Source organism: Nestor notabilis, unplaced genomic scaffold, assembly GCF_000696875.1.
Source record: "Nestor notabilis isolate BGI_N333 unplaced genomic scaffold, ASM69687v1 scaffold11787, whole genome shotgun sequence".
NCBI lineage: Eukaryota > Metazoa > Chordata > Aves > Psittaciformes > Psittacidae > Nestor > Nestor notabilis.
Genome location: NW_009936087.1, coordinates 25416 through 48128, shown reverse-complemented (window position 1 = coordinate 48128; position 22713 = coordinate 25416). Strand labels below are relative to the sequence as shown.

General features: G+C 38.0%; 1 protein-coding gene across 1 annotated transcript in view; it reads right to left on the bottom strand.

The window, feature by feature from the left end:
• Positions 1-7386: 7386 nt before the first annotated feature.
• The window catches only part of IMPG1 (interphotoreceptor matrix proteoglycan 1), a gene marked incomplete at its 5' end in the record, with an annotated part of 39166 nt that continues 23839 nt past the window's right edge, over positions 7387-22713 (bottom strand). Inside the window, 4 exons of the mRNA XM_010018166.1 lie at positions 7387-7426; positions 10107-10317; positions 13970-14189; positions 14971-15512. Coding sequence (XP_010016468.1) covers positions 7387-7426; positions 10107-10317; positions 13970-14189; positions 14971-15512 — 1013 coding nt within the window. The remainder of the gene's footprint in view (positions 7427-10106; positions 10318-13969; positions 14190-14970; positions 15513-22713) is intronic.

Here is a 22713-nt window from a genome sequence, read left to right as displayed (position 1 = left end):
CCAAAATTCTTCACTGAAGCAGTGATTTTGGCTGGAAGATGAAAGGAGAAGTGCATCAGACTGCTGGCTAGCAAGTTGTATACAAAGCTGTACAGTGTTGCATAAGTCTAAAGGTGCTGCTTATGAAATTAAGATTACTGGTTTAATGTGTTACTGAATTGGAACTTGTTTTCAGAACTACCAGTCTCCAGAAACTTGGCACTGCAAGAAGCTATGATTGTTCATGTGATACAAAGATGAAAAGTCACTGAACTGATAAGGGCCAAGGTGCCCTAGCCTGTATTTTATAGCTCTCTGGATTTAGCTTCTTGACTTAATACGTTCAGTCTCAGATCCTATGAGACTGAACATGGTAAGCATGTGTGTATGTACATACAGTACTTATGTGTGTATGTACATACACATATATATGCTTAAATGTTTTGGTATATATGTGTGTAAACACACCTGTGGGGAACTTCAAATAAATAAGACTGTTAACTGATTTTTCCCAGTCTGTTCCTTTGATTATGCCAGGATTTCCTTGACTGGCATCAGAAAGAAAACCTATTTTTCAGAATGGGGTGTACAAGAATTCTTGTCAACTGATCAACAAACAAATATTAGCTATCAGGGAAATTAAATTGACTTTGAAATAGTGGAAGAGGAACTTGTGGCTGGATGTTCTCTGCATTGCGCCTGCAGTATGCCCGAGGCAGGCAGAAGATGCATTCCAAAAATCAGGGTAGTCTAGTTTGTTTGTTCATTTTGTTTTATTTTTTTTTTTCTCTGCACCAAAAGCAGGATCTGCTTCGAGTTCTACTGATCTTTTTGTGCAACAAAATTAATTTTCAATTAATTTCAGATTTTTATTGGGTTTTTTTACATGTCAGGCAATATTGAGCTGCTTACAGATTATGTCTGTCCTGTCTACAGTGTCAGATAATTAAACTGCTGGTTGATTTGGAGAGGAAATAAAAGGTGAGGGGACAAGGTTGATTTGTAGGATTATAGTGTTCCTAGTGCCCTTCTGATCCGTGGTTATAGTGAAACATTAAATTTGTCATTTTAAAGCGCAGTGATGAGGTAAACACGTTAGCTTGGTTCTGTGTGTTTGATTAAAAGAAAAAATAATAATTCATCCTGCCTCTCAGTGAAGCTGCCCACCATAGTTGAGATCTTCTGCATGAAACACTCCCCAAAACAAAAGAAAGGTAGAAAATTGCTGTGTAAGGCTCCACCCCTGATTAGGTGACCCAGCAATAGGATTTTCCTAGAGAATGCGACTTCAAGATCACAGGGTCATTAAATACTTGTCTTTCATCCACTGATAAGATTGTTTTTCTTCACCTAGTTGACTCCTTTGGGGTTTTCTCCAAAATCTTTATTTAAAGTATTTAAATGACCTCCTAATCCTGTACTGAAAATTAAAAAAAAAAAAAAAATAAATACATTCCATGTTGAAATCTCAGTTGTATCTCTCTTGCCATTTTGTCTTTAAACATTTAAAGCCTAATAAGGTAATGGTAAATTAAGTTATGAATAGGATAAAAGGATTTCTGGGCTGAAGCTGCCTGCTGCTTTTCTATCAGAAATTTACGGTACTTAAAGCTAGTCTAGTAGAGATTTTTATCCGTACCTTCGAAGGTAAGCGTTCCTCTAAAATAACACTCTGATATTAAAAAATTACGGTTTTGTTACCTTATTTCTCAGTATTTGTTGAAACAAGTATCTTCTAACTTTTATTACTGTTTTTGCAACCTTTGTTGCTATCACTTCCACTATATTTATCGCTTGTCATGCTGTGTTCTGTATGCATCTTTTTTTTGGTTTAGATCATGGCAGTCGGTGACAAGTGAAACCACTTTCGATGCTTTGAGTTTGTGTGCTGCAGGAAAAGCTTTATGTTTTATTCAGACTTTGATACCTGGGAAGATATAATTGTCTTTCCCTTTCTCTATGGCTTTCAACTGTAGCTTTACATCAGTTTTAAGGTAACGTGATGTGTTTTAGTGTGAGATTAAATACCAATTCAATTCCGTGTGAAATTTTCAAGTAAATAGTTTTATTATATTTTATTGAAATACAAAAAGGCGTACATCCAGCAAATATATTTGGTAATTAATAGTTGAGAGTGATAAATACAGTCATGATTAATTGTTATTAAAACACACATTTTAAAAATACTTATTTTTTAATCTGACTAGTGAAAACTAGTACCAATTGAAATAGACTAAACACATACAAAAATACATTTGTGGTGGAAAAAAATTGAATGCTTTCAGCATTCTTACGCATTCTTAACTTAGGTGAGCAAGAGTGAAAAGCGAGCATTTGTTGGCAGAGATGACGTCCAGTGCCCTGCCAGAAGTATTTGTAGAATTTTATTCTGAAGCGTAACTGTGTAAAACCACATCTTAGATTTCAGAAACTCAACCGTGTGGTCTTGGTGCACTGCCTTCATTTGTACACAGTCACCAGCTGTGGTGGTTTTGCAGGCAGATCTGAGCAGTTAATTGTTTGGAATCGTAAACAGTTCTGAGCATAGATAATACGGTAAACTAAAGATCAGTCTTGGCTACGGTATCTGTGTGGTATGAAGCAAAAAGAATTTTCACTCAACTCAGCTGCTGTTCTGAATGCATGGAAGTTTCCCATCTGAATGAGGAGCTATCATCCAGCTTAGTCATGAACTTTGTAGGAGCTCAGTTTGAGCTGTAAGTACAACTTCTGGTACGCACCAAGCAGCAAGCAGTGCCTGGGTATTGTACAACACTGGTGTGGCATATAAATACAGATATACTCAAGAAAAAGATGTTCTAGGTAAAATAATAATCAGGATTGTGGATCCATAGAGCATAAATTACTAAGCCTATAAAATACTTAATGGCCACCCATTGTCTGCTTAGATTCCTTCTAAAAAAAAAAACTGAGTAACCTCTCAAAATCATTTGTGTGTAAAGTGTACGTGCTCATGCGTGACTCTGTAACCTACTTGCTCCTGGGAGGGTACTTCTGAATAGAAATCTCATGTTCTGAAAAGGTGAAACTGCAGGTGTTGTCTCTCAGCAAAAAGTTTGAAGTATTTAGGATAACCTGGCAGTTCAAATGTCACCAGAAATTAGACAGTGAAGTGTGTGTGTACATATGTATAAATAATATGTTTTTAACAGAAAAACTGGAATCTGATGTTCATAGAAGCCATTAAAAAATTAATCCCAACTTCTGCGTAATTTGCAGTGTAAGCGCTGTAGAGAGAGAAGGGAGAAGTTCCCGAGTGCTTTTAATGTGGCCTTGGGTCGGTGACAGTTCTTGATTCCGTGTTTGCCTCTTACACTGGTGTATGTGAGGGAGGTTAACAAAAGAGCATAGACGTGTGGTAAAGTTTCATCCACAGTTTTACCAGCATGGTTGTGACATACAGTACTGAAAGAAACCACTTGTCTGCAAAACCTGTTTCTAGCACTTGGCTTTTACATAAAAACACCATTAAGATGTGCAAAGCAGTAGAGGCTTATTGCAGGTGTTTAACACTGGTGACTTCTGACTAGGCAAAGCTGAGACGTGATCAAATAGCTGGTCAGTCTGGTCCTGTTGTTTTTCTTTAATAAAACTTTTTAAAAAATGTGTACTGATTTCAGAGCTAAAATATTACATCTTTAGGAATCCTTGAATTATTTTCATATGCGTAGTCAACCCGAAGTCCAGTCTTTAATAATGCAGACCTTTTTTTTTTAATACCTGTAAGAGAAACTCTGATAAGACATTTGAAAAGCATTTTTTTATTTGAAAGATGTATTATTTATCTACTGCTAATAGGCAGGGTCTCACTAAAATCTGTTGAGATGATCTCCAGTGCATGGTCAGGAGAATTGAATTAATCCTGAAGTTATTTTTTACATACTAAGCCACTGAGCTCAGAGTAAAGTTACTGTTTTTCCTACCTGATATAACCATGCTGTGCCTCTGTATGAAATAACAAACAAGTGCCACTGATACTTGAATCTGAACAAAATATTTTTGACTGTAAAGTAACGAGAATGCAGCGTGCTGCAAAGGAAACCCTATCTAAAGTATCTGCAAGAGTCACAGTTACAGCAGACCTGGGAGAAAATAATCTTCAGGATGTTTGGGTTACGTGCATTGTTCTAAGTGTCAAGGTGGCGACTGTGCCATGCAAGGAAACTGGCAGAACTTAACACCTGGTGTTCTCAAACAAAAAGCTTAGCACTTCCAGCTCTGTACCACACTTGAGGTCATCGTTCCCCTGTATTCTGGTAATGAAACACTAAGTCTCTGATACGGGTGGGGGAGATCTAACAGGCTAACTTGTGTTGCTGTGGTATTACTGTAATCCAAAATTTCAATTTGTTAGTGATCCAAGGGACTGACGTGAGGGTGAAAAAAATGGCAGTCTTTGGCTTCACCTCAAGTGTAATTTCAGCCATCTTTCTTGGTGGCTGAGAGTCAGTTTTTCAGAGGATCGTGCTATGTGTCAGTTACTGTTTTTGATAAGCAACGAATGATGTATTTTATATATTTCTTAGGGAGAATCTATAATGACTTTAGACTTCATCTGAATTAAATCAGTGAAGCAGTCTTTGTCCATGCCAATTAGATTCAGCATTAGGAAACAAAGGATTCTACCAGTGCTTTATTTCTAAAGCTTCTGGGCTGTATCACGTCAAATACTTCTGGGTCCTCTAAAATTTGTCTAAAGTTGTTAAACCTGATTTTTCTGCGGTAGCTGTTGCAGCACAGTTCTTTCACAAGCTTAGAGAAGTTTGTGAAGACTCTTTAGATGAGGTGCTTTTTCTTTCAAGGGTTAGAGCTATTACTGAATTTTGCCAGATAATGCCATGAAAAGGGAGCCTACTCACCCATGCTGTGTACAAGCACAAGTAAATGGTGTTTATACAAAAGCATCTGTTTGATCAGCTGAACAATATGTATAGAGTTGGACCTAAGACCCTTGCAGCTGTAAAGCAAGGTGCTCTATTTTTCAGCACCTTTGTTACTGAACAGAGAAGGTCCAGCACAGTCACTAACAGGGTCAGTAGATATTGCAAGAGAAAAGCTGTATTTTGAATGAGGTTGTGTCTTCAGCTTTCACTTCAAAGAAGTAGAGAGCACATGTGTGGGTGAGGTGGGCAGCAGAATCAGCTCGGCAGGGGTGTTTTTTGAGAACTTTAGCATGTTTGACTCCCAAATGTATCAGGCCAACAGAATGTGGGCTTGTTGGCCTTAAGTCTCAGTCTCGCATGTTTGACTCCCAAATGTATCAGGCCAACAATTGTTGGCCTTAAGTCTCAGTCTCAGTGAACTGATTCACTTGAATGTGTAAATTCTAGTTCATTGTCATGTTCTTCTTGGGCCCAAAGAAAGATGACCCTCACAGTCATTTTGTGCCTCGTATTATTCTATTGGTGGAGTGAGATGCGCCAAATTCCCAGAGACCTCACCATGTGTAGAGACAGCTTTGGTTTTCAGCTGCTTGTAAGAACTTGCGTTATCTACTGAGCTTAGAGAAAAGGAAGAGCAAGTTCTTCGTCTGGACGTGAAACACGCTTGTTAGTTCCTGGATGACTAATTGGGTAAAAATCCAACCAAATAAACTCCCTCCGATAACCAAGTTTTGCAGTCATTTTCCATGTAGTGACCCTGTAATTAAACTGGAAACATTTTTCATGCTAAGGAAGAAACTGAAGGTCACTTTGGCTTCTGCTTCAATGTTATGCTTATTTTCCCATACACCTTTATAAATACAGAGCTGTATTTACTGTAGATAATATCTCCTAAAAAGCTGTCACTGCTGTCATTACACGTTGCAAAACAGAATTTAAAGACTGGAATTTTCAATTTAGCCTGAGAGTTCTAGATATCCACCTCCTCCTGAAAACTGAATTCAAGTGTCCTGTTCTGTTCTTGAAAATCCTAGCCCCAAGGGAGTTTTCTCGATTGTGATATGGCAGTGGTCTTTGTTTCAGCTAATGAAAGATGTGTTACACAATACATTTTTCTTCCTTCAGTGAATTTTTTCAGATCATCAAAAGCTTGTTCTATATAAGTACTCTGATGTAAACACCCATTTTGATCTTAAGTCGTGGTGAAAAATGACCAAAACCGCCTAATTTTTTTAAAACCCATTTCTATTTTCTGGTTGCCTCAATTCTCACTAAATTAATTTCCTTACTAGATCTTGGGAAGAGCTTTGTCAATATACTTTAGACAATTCAAATAGAGTCTAGATGACACAGGCCTGGTTTTCTCCCACAGATAAGCCATTTTATTCCTTTCATAAAATATATAATGCTTTTGTAAGTAGTAATTTTAAGTAGTTCAGCTGGTGTGAAAGTTGCTTTACAATTACCCACAGACACGTTTCTTTTTAAGATGGATGCAAAATACAAATTACAACCGTCTGTGCTTTTGTTTTTGTCAGCAGTGAAGCCAATTCATTCTTATCCAAACTGCTGCTTCCTGCTGACTTGTCCATCTCTATCTCTGTGTTCCAGTTTCCACCTTGTCAGGTCAGTCTGTAAGAACTGGAGACCCTGTAAAAGTCTGTGACCTGGAGAACCTGAGAGGCCAGACGTGGGTACAATGAAGATCAGTGAAACTGAATCTTTCCATATGGTATCACTACTTGTCCCTTCATTTACATGTCAATTGGCTCAAACCAAAGGTTCATGTTACCCACGTATTGGGTCTCCCATAGTGTATAGCTAGTGCCAGGGCAATCCTGTACTGATAATCGTCTCGTAATAATGGGTCTGTTGTGAAACCTTTTTGCTCCTAATTGGGCTGTGATTCAGTAAAATTAAAACGGTGAAGCCAGAGCTTTCTGTCTTCCTTTCAAGAGAACATATTTGGATACATGAGGTTTAAGTGACAATCTGGCAATTTTTAGAGAATTTCTTGACCCAGTTTCCCCCTCCTCTCCTCCCCAACATCAAAGATACAAGAGTTTTCAAGTTGTAAAATGAATGTTTGAGATACGAGCAGTATTATGCTCAAATTATAATTCCTACTTGTTCAAGATCTGTGTAGCTTAAACAGGCACAAAGTATCTTCAAATGATCAGTTACTGATATCCAAAACTTCCCCTTTGGATTGCATTTTGTCTCATTTTGTTATTTTAGATATTCATTATGTGGTTCAGCAACTGCCACGTTAGCGAATGGGTTTTCAGAAAGGAACTTTGTTGTATATAAGCACGTAAGAAGGGATTGTTGTGGTCAAATGAAGCATCCAAAACCGCTGAGCTTTCTTTTGTATGGAATTAGTATAAAGAGGCTTCCTGGTAACACTGACAAACAGGGAATGCAACAGACTTTTAAAGCTCTTGAAAATGGTCACAAACCTTGGTTTTGTCTGGCTGATGCTGGAAATGAGGAATGTCAGAGACTAACTTGTCAGTCCTGGCTTTGTAAACTCATCTGGTGACCTACAACAGTTTAAAACAAACAGAAACACTAGATTAATTATTTCACTAAATCACAAAAAGCACTGCAATAGGCTGGACCACCAAAGCCATGCAAGAGACCCGTAAGGAAAGCAGTTCTACAGTCCTGTTACAAAACCTATGCAGCAGTAAAAGTGGAAAGCAAGCAAATGAATTAGTATTTTTAGTCCTGAAATTACAAAGCAAGTGATTAGAATTGGATTTGAGTCAGTTGTATAGTTAATACATGAAAATGGACCTGTTATTTGAGGTAAGGCTTTTGCCGCAGGGTAAGAAAAGCATTTCCATGCATTTTACCTCCAGGCTGGTTTGTGTGTTCGAGTTCGTGTAATGCTTCGTGATCAATGATCTCTGAGGAACTGAGACAAGCACTTACACTGCAAGCCGTGTGACAAAAGCTAGTTATGGATTCATCGTGCTCAAAAGCAGGATTAATTCTTACAGCATTTTCTGAACTGCAGCTGTTGAGAGTAGGACTTCTACAATGCAGAACAGTTTTGTTTAGGTAAGAGTTTAAATTGCAAAAGGAAAAAAAAAAGGAATATTTTGAAATGTGAAGAAAAAGATTGTGAGCATCTTACTGCAAATTAGAGTCTCTTTTGCTTTTTCTTCTTAACTTAATAATTAAAATGATGAAAAGAAAAATGAGGCTTAGTAAGCCAAGAAGGAGAGGTTTAAAAATGAAGGGTTGTGTGGGTTCTGGAGCAAATTTTGCGCAGCGCTGTCCTTGGTAAAGCTCGTGTCTACGTACAGGGCATCTAAAATAGGGAGAGGAAGAGAACAAAGTACAGAACTTGAAGGCATAACATACAGAGTACCTCAAATGAAAACAAAGGAAAATCTGCAATTAAGTATAAGCACAGTATTCCCAAAATGATTAATTTTTATATGTCTCTATCAAATAATGTGATAACAAAGGAAAGACAATATTCTTAGATTCATGGGAGTGAGTGCTAAATTAAAAGACACTGATACATTCCTTGGCAGCCTACACTTTTAAAGGAAATTCTGCATTGGAAACGTCTCTGACAAATTTCTAGCCCCACAGGTGAAGTTCAAATAACATTTGTGGTTTACAACTGTAGAAGTTCAAGTGTGTTTTTGAGGAATGTCTAAATGCATTTTTGAGACTTATATTCTGTTTATTGGTGATTTTAATCTGAAATAAGAATTCTACCACAAATACTCCCTTTAAAGTAAGGGAAAGAATACCCATATTTTGTATGAAAGCACAGGGCTTCCAGTTAGTGGAAAAACTACTGTGGTCCTAAATAAATTCAAAAGCAGAACAAGTGCTTGACTAAAGTAGTAGGCTGTAATTTTCTCTCTGCAGACTGTACAAGTTTGCACAAGCCGTCAATCTGAGGCTGGTGGCAAGTTTGTAACTTGCTCTAATTCACAAAATGTTTTATTTATTATATTTAATACTTTTATCCTTCCAAATGATGGTTTGGTTATTACTGTACATCAAGTCAGGGTTTTTCTGAAAGGGAAAGGTGTTACTTTTCTTAGTGCATTGATCTTCAAGGAGTAGGTTTTATAGCCCTTGCTACTTAAGTAAGGTTTTGAATAGGACCTTATTAGCTCAAAGGCTGATTCTAATACTGAATATTGCAGCTTCACTGTGACTCTGCAAGTCAGGAATTTAGCAGTAATTGTGGTGAGTTCAGCATAATCTATTATCATTTCTGTGGTGCCCACTGGAGAAAATGAATTGTGGCAGTTATGTTGCTGCAGTGAAAATTTATGAATAATTTGCTCAGTAGTCTTATTTTTTGACATTAACCTCAAGTACACTTAAAGATATGTTGTTAACCTGGTAGTGTCAATATTAAGAGAGAATAAACAAGTGCAGGAATTTTAACTTCTCTCTTGCTTATACATGTGGCTGGTCAACTACTGTGTGTCAAACAGTAGTTGTCTACTACTGTGTAGTCTAGTACACAGTTTCACAGCATATTCTGGGTAGTCTTGTCTTACAATGAGATGAAACCTGATGCTTTGGAAAGAGAATTAATATGTTCAGGTACTGTGGTAGCTCTTAATATTGGCTTAACATAATTTCATGTAAAAGTCATTATGGAATGTGTAATCCTAGGGTATATTTGCAGTTAGGAGGAGCTGCTAATCTTCGAGTCTTTCCCAGAAAGCCCTGAAAGCTGCCTCAGCCTTCACATGCTTTATTGGGTGGTCTGGAATCAGAACAGGGCTTATAGGTGTGCTTGTAAGAATATTGATTTCCTTTTAAATATGTCTTAGAAAAATGTAGTTTCTTGAAATACTGCTGTGTAATCAATAGCAATGTGAATGTGTTATTTCATTTTTCCAAGATGGATTTCAAAATCAGAAAAGAATGCACGGTTTTGTACGTGTCATCTCTGCCAACGATGCTGAATTCCTAATAAATTTCTAAAACATAAAATAACTAGATTGTGATGTCCTGTGCGTACTAATAGGAAGAAATGGATTTGTCCAGTGCGAGGCTAAGCACTAAGAAAGGAACTGCAACGTAGCTCAAAGTGTCTGAATGTTGAGGTCTTGGCTTATTACCCTTGTCTTATTTTCATTTGCTGTTGAAAAGCGTATATTCAGCCTTACTTGTTCATGCAATAGATATATCGGGGTCTGTTAACAGAATTCAAGTTAAGTACTATTTATTTACCTGCAGACAGCTCCTCTTCCTGGAACTAACTCACATTTCCCCCCATTGATGCAAAGATGCGGTTCAAGCTCACAAAGGCTCCGGCAGGGTAATCCGTCTTGGCTTGCGTAACCAGGTTTACAGAGGCAGTCAGCCTCTTTTGTCCACTCGTTCATTATGCATTCGGAAAACTTGTCACATGCCATGAATTTGCATGGGTCTGCCTGATCAGCTGTAAAGGGTGGGTGAATCATTAGTTGATGCGTTACCCCGAAGAAACTTGGCAGTCTTTGTGGCAGCTAGAGAAGACAATTCACATTTACTGGCCTGCTACTTGTTCATGGTAATAGGAGGATGTAGCCTAGCATAAAAGGATGGACATACATGCTTCTTTCTGTAGATGACACAGCAGGCATGCGAGCTTGTATTTCCTTACGATTTGCTTACTCCGTCACTATTAAGCTGTGATTTTATTTTCATCTCACTGACAAGAATTTTCAAGTTTGTATATTTTTATTATTTTTTTACTCTAGGTGCTAGTTTTATACTCATGGATACTATGCTACAGCTTTGCCTATATGTTAGAAATAGTTTCAGCTGTAACAATCTTAAACACATAATTTAGGACATGAAAAGGGAAAGGAATTGGATTATTGAATATTGCACAATACTTTGAGGACTGCAACCTGGAAACACTGTCTAGAGAAAGTGCATGCTTGCAGGGCTCTATTTTTTTAAGTGATAGATTATCATTGAGAAAACTTGCAGGGTTTTTTGTTTTGTTTTTTTAAGTATTAATAAGGGATGTCTCTGTGAGATTAACGGAAAATGAGCCTGGTGATGTTCACAGAAGGCCCAAATCAGTGACAGCTTCAAGTCCTAACTTTACTTTTCACACAATCTACTTCTCCTTTCCTCTTTTCTTCTTACTAGAAATTAAAAAAAACAAGCCCAAAACCAAACCAAACCCATGAGGAGTCATTTTAGCACCCAGAGATGAGCCCGGTTTGTGCTGATGGGATGAGGAGGAGGGCTGCATCCACCAGTCTTAGAGAGTTAGTTTCCTGTAGGCTATGGGGTAAAGCCTTTAGAAGGCAAAGATGAGAAGGAGACCAGGGGATACAAATTACACTCTTGCCAGCAAACACTTTCAATAAGAGAAGAAAGCACGGAGAAGGCAGTGATAGCAGATATACAGATATTAGCTGGACTATGTGGCTTAACATTTTGTTATATGGGCTTAAAATTACTTAAGAAGAAAAATCTGTAGTTTCAAAAGAAGATTCATGCTGGATATGGCAGCTAGGACCTTGTAGGTACTGTCTGGGCTGAGTAGTTTTTCTGGAGCCACTTCATGTTCCATACTAGATGCTCAATAAGGCTAATTTCAGTGAGAAATGAACATTGCTTTCTTTATAGTGGTACTGTAAATCTCGGACACACATGGCTATGCTTTACTGGTAGAAATTAATTCAGCAGATCTGTTCACTTTTAACCCCTCTGTAATTCTATGGCTAGTGCCTTTTTTGTTGATTTTAGACTACTGAGTTTCAGGATGCTCTGTTTCCCTTTGCTATAGACAATGTGCATGTTGATATGGGATCTACTTTTCTCCTGCACTGTAATGGTATGCACATGTAAACTCTCACAAGTGGGCATCAAAAGTTACAAAGTAACTTTATTGACAGGCAAAGCCTTGCTTATATTGGAATTAAAAAATATAAAAAAAGACTAAAAGACAAAATTTCAAGTACTTTGTTCTGGTCATGGATACTACTGATGGGAAATTACAAAATCTAGTTTCTAATGAGACAAAAAAGGGGTTATTAATTCTTACAGATTCATTTCTTACCCCACACAGGATTGCACTCCCATCAAACCCAGAACACTTCCAAAGGAAAAATGGTTAAAAAAAGAGTTTATATGATTGAGGACTTGATTAAAACAGTGACAACTGCATCAACTGCATGTCTCTTGTAAGTCTGTCCACAGTGTCGATGGTCAGTTTACCTTTATAGTACTGGAAATAAAGGCCGATACTACTAGTAAGGAGACATGGGCTCTGTCGAAGCATTACCCAGGGTTATATGCTACAATCCTGCAGTTTTCAAAAGCTGAAAGGTCTCAGCTCATTTCCATTTGACATGTAGAGCTTGGTGTGATCATTTCACTGGGTTATGGGGTCATTTTTTCATGATAATGTTTCATTTTCCTTAACAAAGCACTGGGCTATGTACCTGCCATACCTTGCCATCCCTTTTGTGTTTTCACTTTGTTTAGATTACAAAAATAATGCATGCAAGTGTTTTTAAAAACCTGCTATGATATTCTTTATGGCATTATTTATGACCCATGCTGTCAGCCCTTTGCAGATGTAGAATCTTGATGCATGTTTTGGACTCAGTTCCCATCAGTGTTTCGATTTAGTATAATGTTATTACCACTAGATGGCTCTTACTTTCACAAGAAATAGTAATTTGCTTAAATTACCTTAATTTATTCAGCAGGTTGGGATTGGTTTGTTTGTTTGTTTTCTAAAGTAAAAGACAGTAGATCTTTGAAACATCTGTATGGGAATATACTGGCATTCTAAACCTAATTTATTCTATTTTGACATTTTACTACTGCTCATATGCCTTGAAAGAACAGCTCTCCCAGCAAAGTCATTGTGAGATCATTTTCTGGAATTAATGTTGAAATACCACATCCGTAAAGCAGCTCATATGGATGAAGGTGAAAGATTTTTATTTTTTTTCTATGTTTGCATTTTAGAAGCTTCTAATTCTAATGTTTATTTAATGACTATTCACTATCAAAGCAGAACATGTGGTACCCCAAAGTTCACTCTTTCTAGTGAACTCATTTAATACTTTGTTAAGCAAAACATTCATTTATCATGGACATATTTGAAAGTTTGAATACTGTGGTTTGTTAACTTTTTTTTACTACAAACTATTTATGCTCTTAGTGGCCACAAGGAGATAGGTAAATGAAAATAGATTAGAAACTGTCTACACGAACTGTAAATGGATTTTTGCTCTGGAATAATCAGAGATCTGTACATAAAGAGGCAGATTAACCAAAACTGCTAAAGGTGTCTGCATGCTAAAGTATTGGTGTAGTTCTTCTCCATGCCCATAAAATTAAATTCAGCCCTGAAATAAGTACCAGAACCTGAAAATAGATCCAGACTTCAATTTTATAAAGTAATATAGTTTTTGAAACTTTAAGCTTCTGACATTACAAATGTCCAGATATGTTGGTACTGACTTCCTGCTGTTTAAGAAAGACTACAGACTTATTTGAAAGGTACCAGACCAGGAGGGATTCTGGAATTCCAGTTCTATGGAGTGCTACATATAGTCATGCTCTGGTCAGCGAGCATTTGTAGAATCCAATAATTCCTAGAAATTATCTTCTTCTGTCTTGAACTCTGTAGCTCTTCAAAAATACATTTAATGACTCTTTAAATTATGGTTTGCTTACAATTCCAAAAATAATCAGAAATTATGTTCACATGCTCAAGTGTAACATTTCTGTAAGTCACTTCTATAAGCTGCACGGGACTGTTCTTCACACCTGCCTTTGCCCAGCCCTTATTCTAGACAATTTTTGGTTCACTATATTTGGCTCTGAAAAGCACTTCGTGTATATGGACAGACCAACGCCTCCACCTAGCATTTCATTATAGTATGAAAATATGTCTGTAGATAATTTGGGGTTTTTTACTGCTCCTTATAATAAGGAGATTTCTTCTTATACCCCCTGATCACTGGGAGGCTGTTGTTAATACTGTTATTTCCAAAACAGTAATGCTTCTGAAGCTGTAACAATCTGAAAAAGATTATCTGCTTGGTTTTTATTTTGCACATACACAGTCTTACCTGGCTCAATATCCAGGGAATAGCTGTCAATCTCCAAATTGAGGCGCTGGGCTGCAGCATCACAGAAATCTTCCAAAACACAGTGTACTGCTTCTGTGATATTGTATGGCACTGTCCTGGCAAATTTCATTTTGCTATTCACAATGACACTTCCGTTCCTGAAGTTAAGTATTTCCAATTGCTTAAAACCTGTGAGGTTGGACTGAAGGTATGGAAGTAGCTGCAAAACAGAAAATTGCTTTTTATTTTAACTTACTGTTAATGTCTACCTGCTATTAATTTATCTTATAGTAACTTTTCATTATTGAGTAAACACATCATGCATTTATTCGTCTGAATTTAAAACAACTGTTAAACTGTACCACCAAATTCACTTTTCTTTTTAGCACTATCTTCTTCTGACTTTTGCATCTTTCTCAATAATATATTGAGATGGATGGACAGCAATTTTCCCTGTAATGAAATGCACAGCAGCTGGGGAGTTTATTCATCTGGAAGAGAAAAAAATCACCTCACTCAAAAGCCAACTTTATTTTTAAGCATTCAATCCAGGCAGGTTAGGGCATAACATAACAGGTGTGTTACTGAGCTGACCTGCTGCCCTATTGCACCCATAGAGAAAATCCATATCTAATCCCATTCTCCCTGCTAAGCTATGATATATTTTAAAAGGCCTGTTTTTAAATGCAGTGTGTAGACACAAGCCCTAGATGTAATCAGCACTGCTATACTGTTGACTTGAAGCTAAGAAAAAGGCAAATAAATTACATGCCAGGCATATATCTGGAGTCTCTTGAACAGGTAGAAACCTTCATCACTGACTTCATGAACTTTCTTCATACCCTGAGGGCATCCCAGGTTTATGGAGCCTTTCAAAACATAGCTTTATAAGACTGAATTGTAGCAGGGTCTGATATTGTCAAAATACTCTGCTCTTCAGTGTGTTTCTTTAAACTGTGCCTGACTACTGCAATATGTTGTTCAAGTTGATTTTCACCCACCAATTGCATGAACTGTTGTTCTAGCGCTTTGTATTCTGTCGAGCTCCTATTGAAGAGGTCATCAGAAAAGTGCATGTTGGTTACCCTCAGGCTGAAGAAAACCACTAGCTCTTTGCCTTTGGCTGCGGTTGTCATGGAGCTGGTAGTTACATACTTCAGCGTAGGAGCTAGGGTGGCTTCTGCAGTCTCAGTTGTCAGCGCTGGGATGTAACCGCTGCCATGCTCCACTTCATCCAGTGCAGCTGTGCTCATCACACTGATGTGATCTACCTCAGCAGCAATATCCTGCACTCCTGTCCCAGGCGCCGTGGAGTCTGGTACCTCAAGGGACTGTTCGATGACCTCTGAGAGGCTGTAGGATGGCCTGGTTGCTGAAGGCAGCAGTGCTGTTTGGTCTGATGGTAGCACAGCTGTAGTAACATCTTCAGGCTGAGTGGTAGAGAGATCACTTGAACCAATAAAGAAAGGCAAAGTTTCGTAAGTGCTGGCTGGCGCTAAAATGTCATCGCCTGATGATTCTGGTTCATCCATGATCTTAACTGCTGCAGAAAAACACGGGGAAAAGAAACAGCTATTTGAAAAGCAAGCATAACAAACATCAAGCATGGAAACAACATGCTTATTGTGTTTCCACTGAAGCATTTTAAAAAACAAGCATTAACACTAGCTAAACATGAAAATGTTACTTTCATCACCAAGCAAAGTCTACTGGAATAAAACATCTCATCCACATGAGGTGGATTGAGTAATGAGATTTCTGTGGGTGCTCTGTTTAAGTAATAATCACACTTGGGAAGTATTTCCTGAACCATTCCAAGCACATTCTTGTTTTGAAGGTACCTAATTGCACTGTCAGTTTATATTGACTGAAAGCGTAGATCGCAGCTTTGAGCTGTCTGCTCAGATCACTTGTATGCTGGAGTCATTTTGTTCCCCTCTGCAAGAGGTTCAAACTATTATTTGCCAGTAGTCATAAACAGTAATCACTGTTATGAAAAACAGTGCAGTTTCTTCAGATTCAAACTGAAGAGACCAAATCTGTATCAATATACCTAAAAGACAGCAATACCAGTGAAAACAAATTTAATCTTAAGAAATCACCTGCTGCACGTGAAGCAGCCATTTGACCAGATGCTGAGCTTCTGAGGTCTTTCATTGAGGCTTGGCATGGATCTAGGATGTGTGATAGCTGTAGCGGAAATCCAAATCTTAAAGCATGATGATGAATGAGACTCTAATGAATTTGGCTTGCAGCTACCAGGCCACAATGACTTCACAGAACACTATGGCCTCCAAGCAACAGACATCAACCCAAGCTAACAACTTGTCCTTTTCCAGTGACCTAGTTAATGTGGGCTCTTCACATGGGACTTTTAGCAGCCCCCTCGTGGTAAAATTCACTCATCAATTGATAGGAAGGAAGTTTGTCTCAATTTGAACTCTTCCATTCCCTATGCACTAACTTCCTCCTCCCAGTGGCCAGTGAAGGTGGTAAAGGAAAGCAAACTTCTGCATTGGGAATCACCTCGACTGAAGGAGATGGCAACTATCCTGTCTATGGCACATTAGTTATGAGTTTCCCATGGATGTCTTTGTGTCTCTTGCAATTTCCTTGCTTCTAAACAAATTAGGCCCAATATTTTGCTTATTGTATTGCTGGTTTTGGGAACAAATTTACATTTTCAATAAGGAAAAGCTTCATACAAGATACCTGTTTAGTTTCTTGATGCTTAATTTAACAGCACATACAAACCCTTTCCTTCCTCCCTGAAGATACAATACCTTGGTCTAATGTGGATTATGTTCTATATAGGCCCGTTCTGTTAAGCTGACCACACTTCTCAAAACAGCAAGGAATCCTTCTAAGGCATGGTAATTGATTTTACTAGAATTAGATGCTTGAAAATAATTTTCTCCCATCTGGTTACCACTTTGCATAAGCCTATGTTAAGAGATGCTACATATATTTTTAACCTCTTTATTGTTTGTTATGTGTGTTATAGTGTGTATATATATATGGTGATTCAGTGATAGAAGTATAAAGAGACAAATAAAACACATGCTAATAAAATAAGTTAATATGAAATGAACAGATAGTATAATATCAATGTATATAATATTTATAAGTAATAGTATCAACAGTAACAAATTAAGTAAAACACATAATAGACTGACCAGTGGCTAAACTATCGGAGTAGGTCGTGAGAGAGCTGGATTTTTTTTTTTTGGTTCTGCTTCAAACTCCTGCTCAGGAGTCTTGAGAATACACCTCTAGGTAGTACTGATCTCTCCTCCAGGAAGTATTTAAAAATGAGATGCACCCTCCTAGCCAGTGACCTTTTGTTCCCTTTTTAGTCAATAGCGAGAGATTTATCTCACTTGAAGAAAAGCATCCAAACATTCTGGATCTTTTGAGGTGCCTGTATATTTCTGTTGACTTCAGAACATACACAGCAAATTTATGTACAATGCCTGGTTTTCCCCTTACATAGTTTCTGTTACGTAAATCACTCTCTTCGGCTCCTTGTGGCCCTGTTGATGATCAGCGATTTCTCTGATGTGCTCAAGAATTGGAGTGATAAAGGACTATTGAAGTTTTTTTGAAAACAGGAAACACTTTCCATTGTGTGATAGTTTGAAACCGAGCAGGGCAGTGTGCTTCTGGTGCTGGTGGTAAAATGCACTGGTAAAATGCATTGGTGCTCAGTGCGTTTTACTCTGGAATACCACTGAGAAGTTGTTACTGGAGAGTTCCCCCTTCCTCCTCCTACTCTCTAGGTTTTCTCTTTCTTATAAGTGTTTTGCATGCCTCAGCTAATGGAAGAACTAGACTTTTTTTGTCTGTTCTGTGGGGAAGTGAACTTCTAGAAACAATTCCAAAAATAACTTGGATATTCTGAAGCAGAACTCCTCAGGTAAAGCAGGCTGGAAGTAAAGTTACTACAACTGCTTCTATTTATGTAGTCACTACATCTGTAACTAGTGCAAATGTTATTCTGTTACATTGTTCTTTCAGATGGGTTTATTTATAATTTTAATACCTGTTTTTAATAGGTATTGAGTAACAGATGCTAACATTCTATTTCAGCAAGGTGCTGAGGAATATAAAGTAAATTCTTGCTAGACCAAATGTTCTCATAGCTACACATTAAAAAGCATTCTAGAAACCAGATGTGCACTACTCTGACAGGGGTAAGCAGGGAAAGGACACTTTTCACTTCACTGCTTTCTGGATGCATAAAATATTGCATGTGTATAAGGCAACTGCTTTGCAAGATGCTGCCCCTCTTTTGAAGACTAAGTTTTTAGCTCCTGTTACACATTCTTGCAGGATTCCACTGTTATCTTGCAGCACAAAGGAGGGTAGTCATCAAAGAGAGTTTTGAACTGTCCTGGACAGCTGCTGCTGATGGGCAAACATTTTGTTATGCTTTGGCACATGAGAACAAATCAGTAGGAGCTGGGTGCAGCCAAGGCTCTCGAGAGATCAGGTTGTAGGGGAGGCAACTGCAAAGCAATGGCATCTCACAAGAGGTACCTATTTTGCCCTTAATACTAGCTGGCTGATAGCAAGTTATTGAAGATCACTCATTTCTGTCATTATTTAGTACCCCTTTCCTGATTGGATAAGGCAAATTTTTATAGTCAGTTTTGTTACCATCAGTTGCTTGCATGAAAACATCTTTCCCCAAGAGCCTCATTTTAGCTGGCAGAATATTTGGAAACCAAAATGATTTAGTTGACAAATATTCCCACTTGATAAGAGACTATATTTCACTTATTTTGGGTTTGATATTTAGGGTTGACTTCTAATTTGTATTTATCAGCAGTGAACTCACTGGAATCAATGGAACTGTGGTAGCACAAAACCTGAGCAAATGATCTCAGGATATTTGGATTTGCCCTGAGGATCAGGAGTGCCCAGTCCGATGGCCCTTAGGGGAAAAGCTTTCTGTCAGGTTATAAACAGTTCCTTACCTTCCCCATGACGAGCTCATTCCACCACCCTCCCACATCCCCAGTGGCCATTCATGGCTTGAAATATGTTCGATTTTGTATGTTCATGTACAAAATAACAAACGAGCCTGGAGTACTGGTGATTCTGGAGAAGACGCTGAAGTACACTGCTAATGCCATCTGTGTGATGGGATGCAGAAAAAGACCAAGTGGTGCATCCTCCCTTACTGCAAGGCCAGACTGCGCTGGTCTGGAACAGGACCACAAAGTGTGTGCAGCAATATTTGTTGTAGTATGTAATTTGCACTGCTGACAGTATAATACAAGGGCTACAGTCCTAGTACCTCCTACCATAGAAAGCAGCCAAAAAAGAATAGCAAAGTGCTGTATGGTTGTGCATGCTGCATATAACACCAAACACTGCACCACAGCTAGATGCCCTAATACTTCTCTGAGAACTTGAGATGCTTTTCTCTTGTCATGTCCGCGTGTTTCTTGTGTAATCAAGGATATGGACAGATTAGAGAAGAAAAGCCTAGCGATGTTCTCTGATTACAAAGCTCTTGCTGTTACTTGTTATGCTGATAAGGAGTGAGAGTCACTTACTAGTTAAGGGAACTCAGAACAGATTTCTTAGCATTAGTGCTTGAGACATTAATGCAGGATGATCTACTGATGGGATGAACCTGCAGCTCCAGAGCAACCTTCTCTCAGCATGACAGCATACACATGGTCATGATGGTATGTTAGGCACATTATATTTTAGAATAAGGTAACTGCAGGAGAAAGAAGTACTGGAATGGCTTTGAAATTGCAGCAAGTTTGAAGCAGAATAAACATATACATTATGCATTTGGCAAATAGCCATGTATACGTGTGTGTGCGTGTGTATATATAGAGAGAGATAGTCTATACATAGACTATAAAGGTCTTCTGGCATCCTCTTATTACAAGCAAAGTAACTTAAAAGGCCTTGGGGGCATACCAAGATGATCTCTGTGCATGTATCACCTGAGTTCATATGCTGCCATTTCTTATCAGTCACTGTTTCTCTGGCTGAGTAACTAACCACAGAGGTGGTCTTAGACTCTTGCAATGTGGAAGTAAATGGGCTCACCTAAAAGACTGCTGAGTGCTTAGTGAAACACAGCACCAGCCCTGAACCCAGGGGTTACCCTCCCCTTCTCTTGGTTACACACTTTCTAATGTGTATCACGTTACTGTTTCAAGACTTGCAACTTGCTGAATTCAAATACGCCCCCAGAGTAACCATATTACATTAAGGTTAAGCAATAGAATGGAATTAAAAACAGCTGTCAGCAATAAAAAACTCAGTTTGAACTCTAAGCCACCACTGACTCTCCCCAAAAGATGCTCATTGAACTCTACAGATTTTTTTTTTCCTTTTGTTACATGGACAATATTGTACTGAAGAGAGTTTAATATCTAAAATTAAACTGCTATTGGAAAAGATGTATAAACACTGAATTAAGAGGCAATTTCCTGGGTGCATTGCTATATTAATTCTTTCTAAAAAGAGTGCTGCATGCAGACATTTATTCCCAGCTGAGGGAGTAAAATACATAGGTTCGACTTATCAGAAAAATCAACTGCCATTTCAACAACTTTAGTTCAATTCAGGTATCTAATTAGTTGGTCCTCTTACATTTTTTTTACAGTGAGGAAGCCTTTTATAATTGACCATGAATAAGAAGTTATTGTTTGGGAAAGGTCAAATTGTCATGAGACGTTTTTCTAGTGGGTATGTGTTAATAAGCAGACCCAGAAGATTATGTATTAAGAGGCCCTGGCATTTCATTTCACTCATGAGCTTAATAAGCATTGTCATTTCCTATTGGCAATAGCAATTTTTCCAGTCCATTGACAAATATTGTTCTGTATAGGAAGGTTACAGTATTGCAATGTACATGTATATATTCGTATACATGCTGGCTGAAGAAAATAACTAACAAGGGATAAAGTGTGCAATGAAGAGAAGAGATTGGTCCATAATGCAGGGTGAGAATCTCCTTATGGACAGCTATGCTGATATAAATACCAGATGGACTGGTACATCAAGCAGCTGGATTCAAATCTACATATTTTGTTGGTGCCTGAAATGCCACAATTCCCTGGGTGAGGGACTGTTGTGTACAAACAAATAGATGAAGTGCTGAATTTGTGTTTGAGGTCTTTCCTTTTTAACTAGGACATAAGTAAGATGAGGATTAAGAGAATTAAGAGGCTTATTAAGCTAGCGTTTCACAAGTGTCTTGCAGCACATAACTATTAACTTTGTCTTTTTAACTCTAAAACCAAGGCAGAAGAGCCTGAATGATCTATGGCTGTCACTCTGTCTGTCAACATGACCTGCCCAGAAACCAGGTTCAGTGTCCAGTGAAACCAACAGACCTCCTTTTCTGTTGACTCCAGTGAACCTCAGTGCACTGGGAGTGAACTCCATCTCTTCTCCTTCTCCAGTCTTAAAAATTTTTGTATCATCTCTCTCTCAACTTTTTTTTCTTAGCATCCTCACTGACACTTTTTGAGTAGTCTGTTTTTTCACAGGACAGCCTGATAGCTGCAGCTGTAGCTCCACTTCTATGAAGTGCTCTGTGTAACTTATATAAGAAGCCTTTAGTTTATTCTGAAAATTTTCTTATCTTGCAGCTGTGCTTCATCATCGTGTTCTCACCACCAAAGGTGCAATAAATGTCATTCTGACATGCTGTCATAAGAGGCTAAAATACTACTGATAATCTTTCTCATTATTCTCAGAACAATTCAGTTCTACCTGACACTCTGAAAACTAAGAGTATAACACAAATTTTGCAAACTGAATACCTGAAAAGCTAAAATACTGCGAATTCAGGGTGTTGAGCAACTATAGCTTGCTATTATCTTGTCTGTGTTAATTATGAAAGAATCTTCCAAGAGTGCTTTAGCTGCACTCTGCACGCTGGCATCAAGGCTCACCTTCTGTTTGGTAAAACTGGGTAGCCTGGAGAACCCTGGTTTACTGAATTTCATGCTTAGCTGAGTGTTTTGATCAGGGCACCAGACTCTGTATTTGATTTGGAATGTTTGCTCCAATACACAGTTATGATACAGCCCTCATCTCATGTCAGTATCTTTATCATGTTTATTTTTTTTTTAGGTCAGAAATCTTATATACTTCTGCAATGACTGAAGAAATAAAAAGCAAAGAATTCTTCACTTGTCCCTCAAAGATGCATAAAGACTTAAAGTAAATCATTAAGGACAAAGCCAAGCCCTGACTGCATCTACTCCCCTGCAACTTTTCCCTCAGTGCAGCTAATTCTGCCTGAGAGAAGCTGAATGATGCAGCTCACAACAGTCTGACTGCCTATAAACTTTTCAGTGGTGTAAATTAGGTGGTCTTACTCAACTCACACAAAGTTTTCAGTACAAAGAAAGAATTTCCTTTATGAAATTAGGGTTAATATTTTCACTGGTCCATCTTTCCTTGGGAAATGCAAGCTCCCTTTGCTTTCATGGAAGTCAGTCAATAGCACATTTGCCTTTAGCAATTTCATGTGTGGACACTGTACCTGTAAAAGGCCTCTGAAATGTCAGTTTCCTATGCAATTACAAAATATTTTTTTCTCGGATTGTAATTTTTACATGCACTGCTGAAAAATAGTAATTCAGCTTGCCATCTTCTGTTAAGGACTTTACCTCAATTAGCTATCTGCTAATAGTTTTCTCATTAAAGGTTTTTGCACGTTTTTTGAGTAAACCTATTTCTTTAAAGTTTTGAAATAA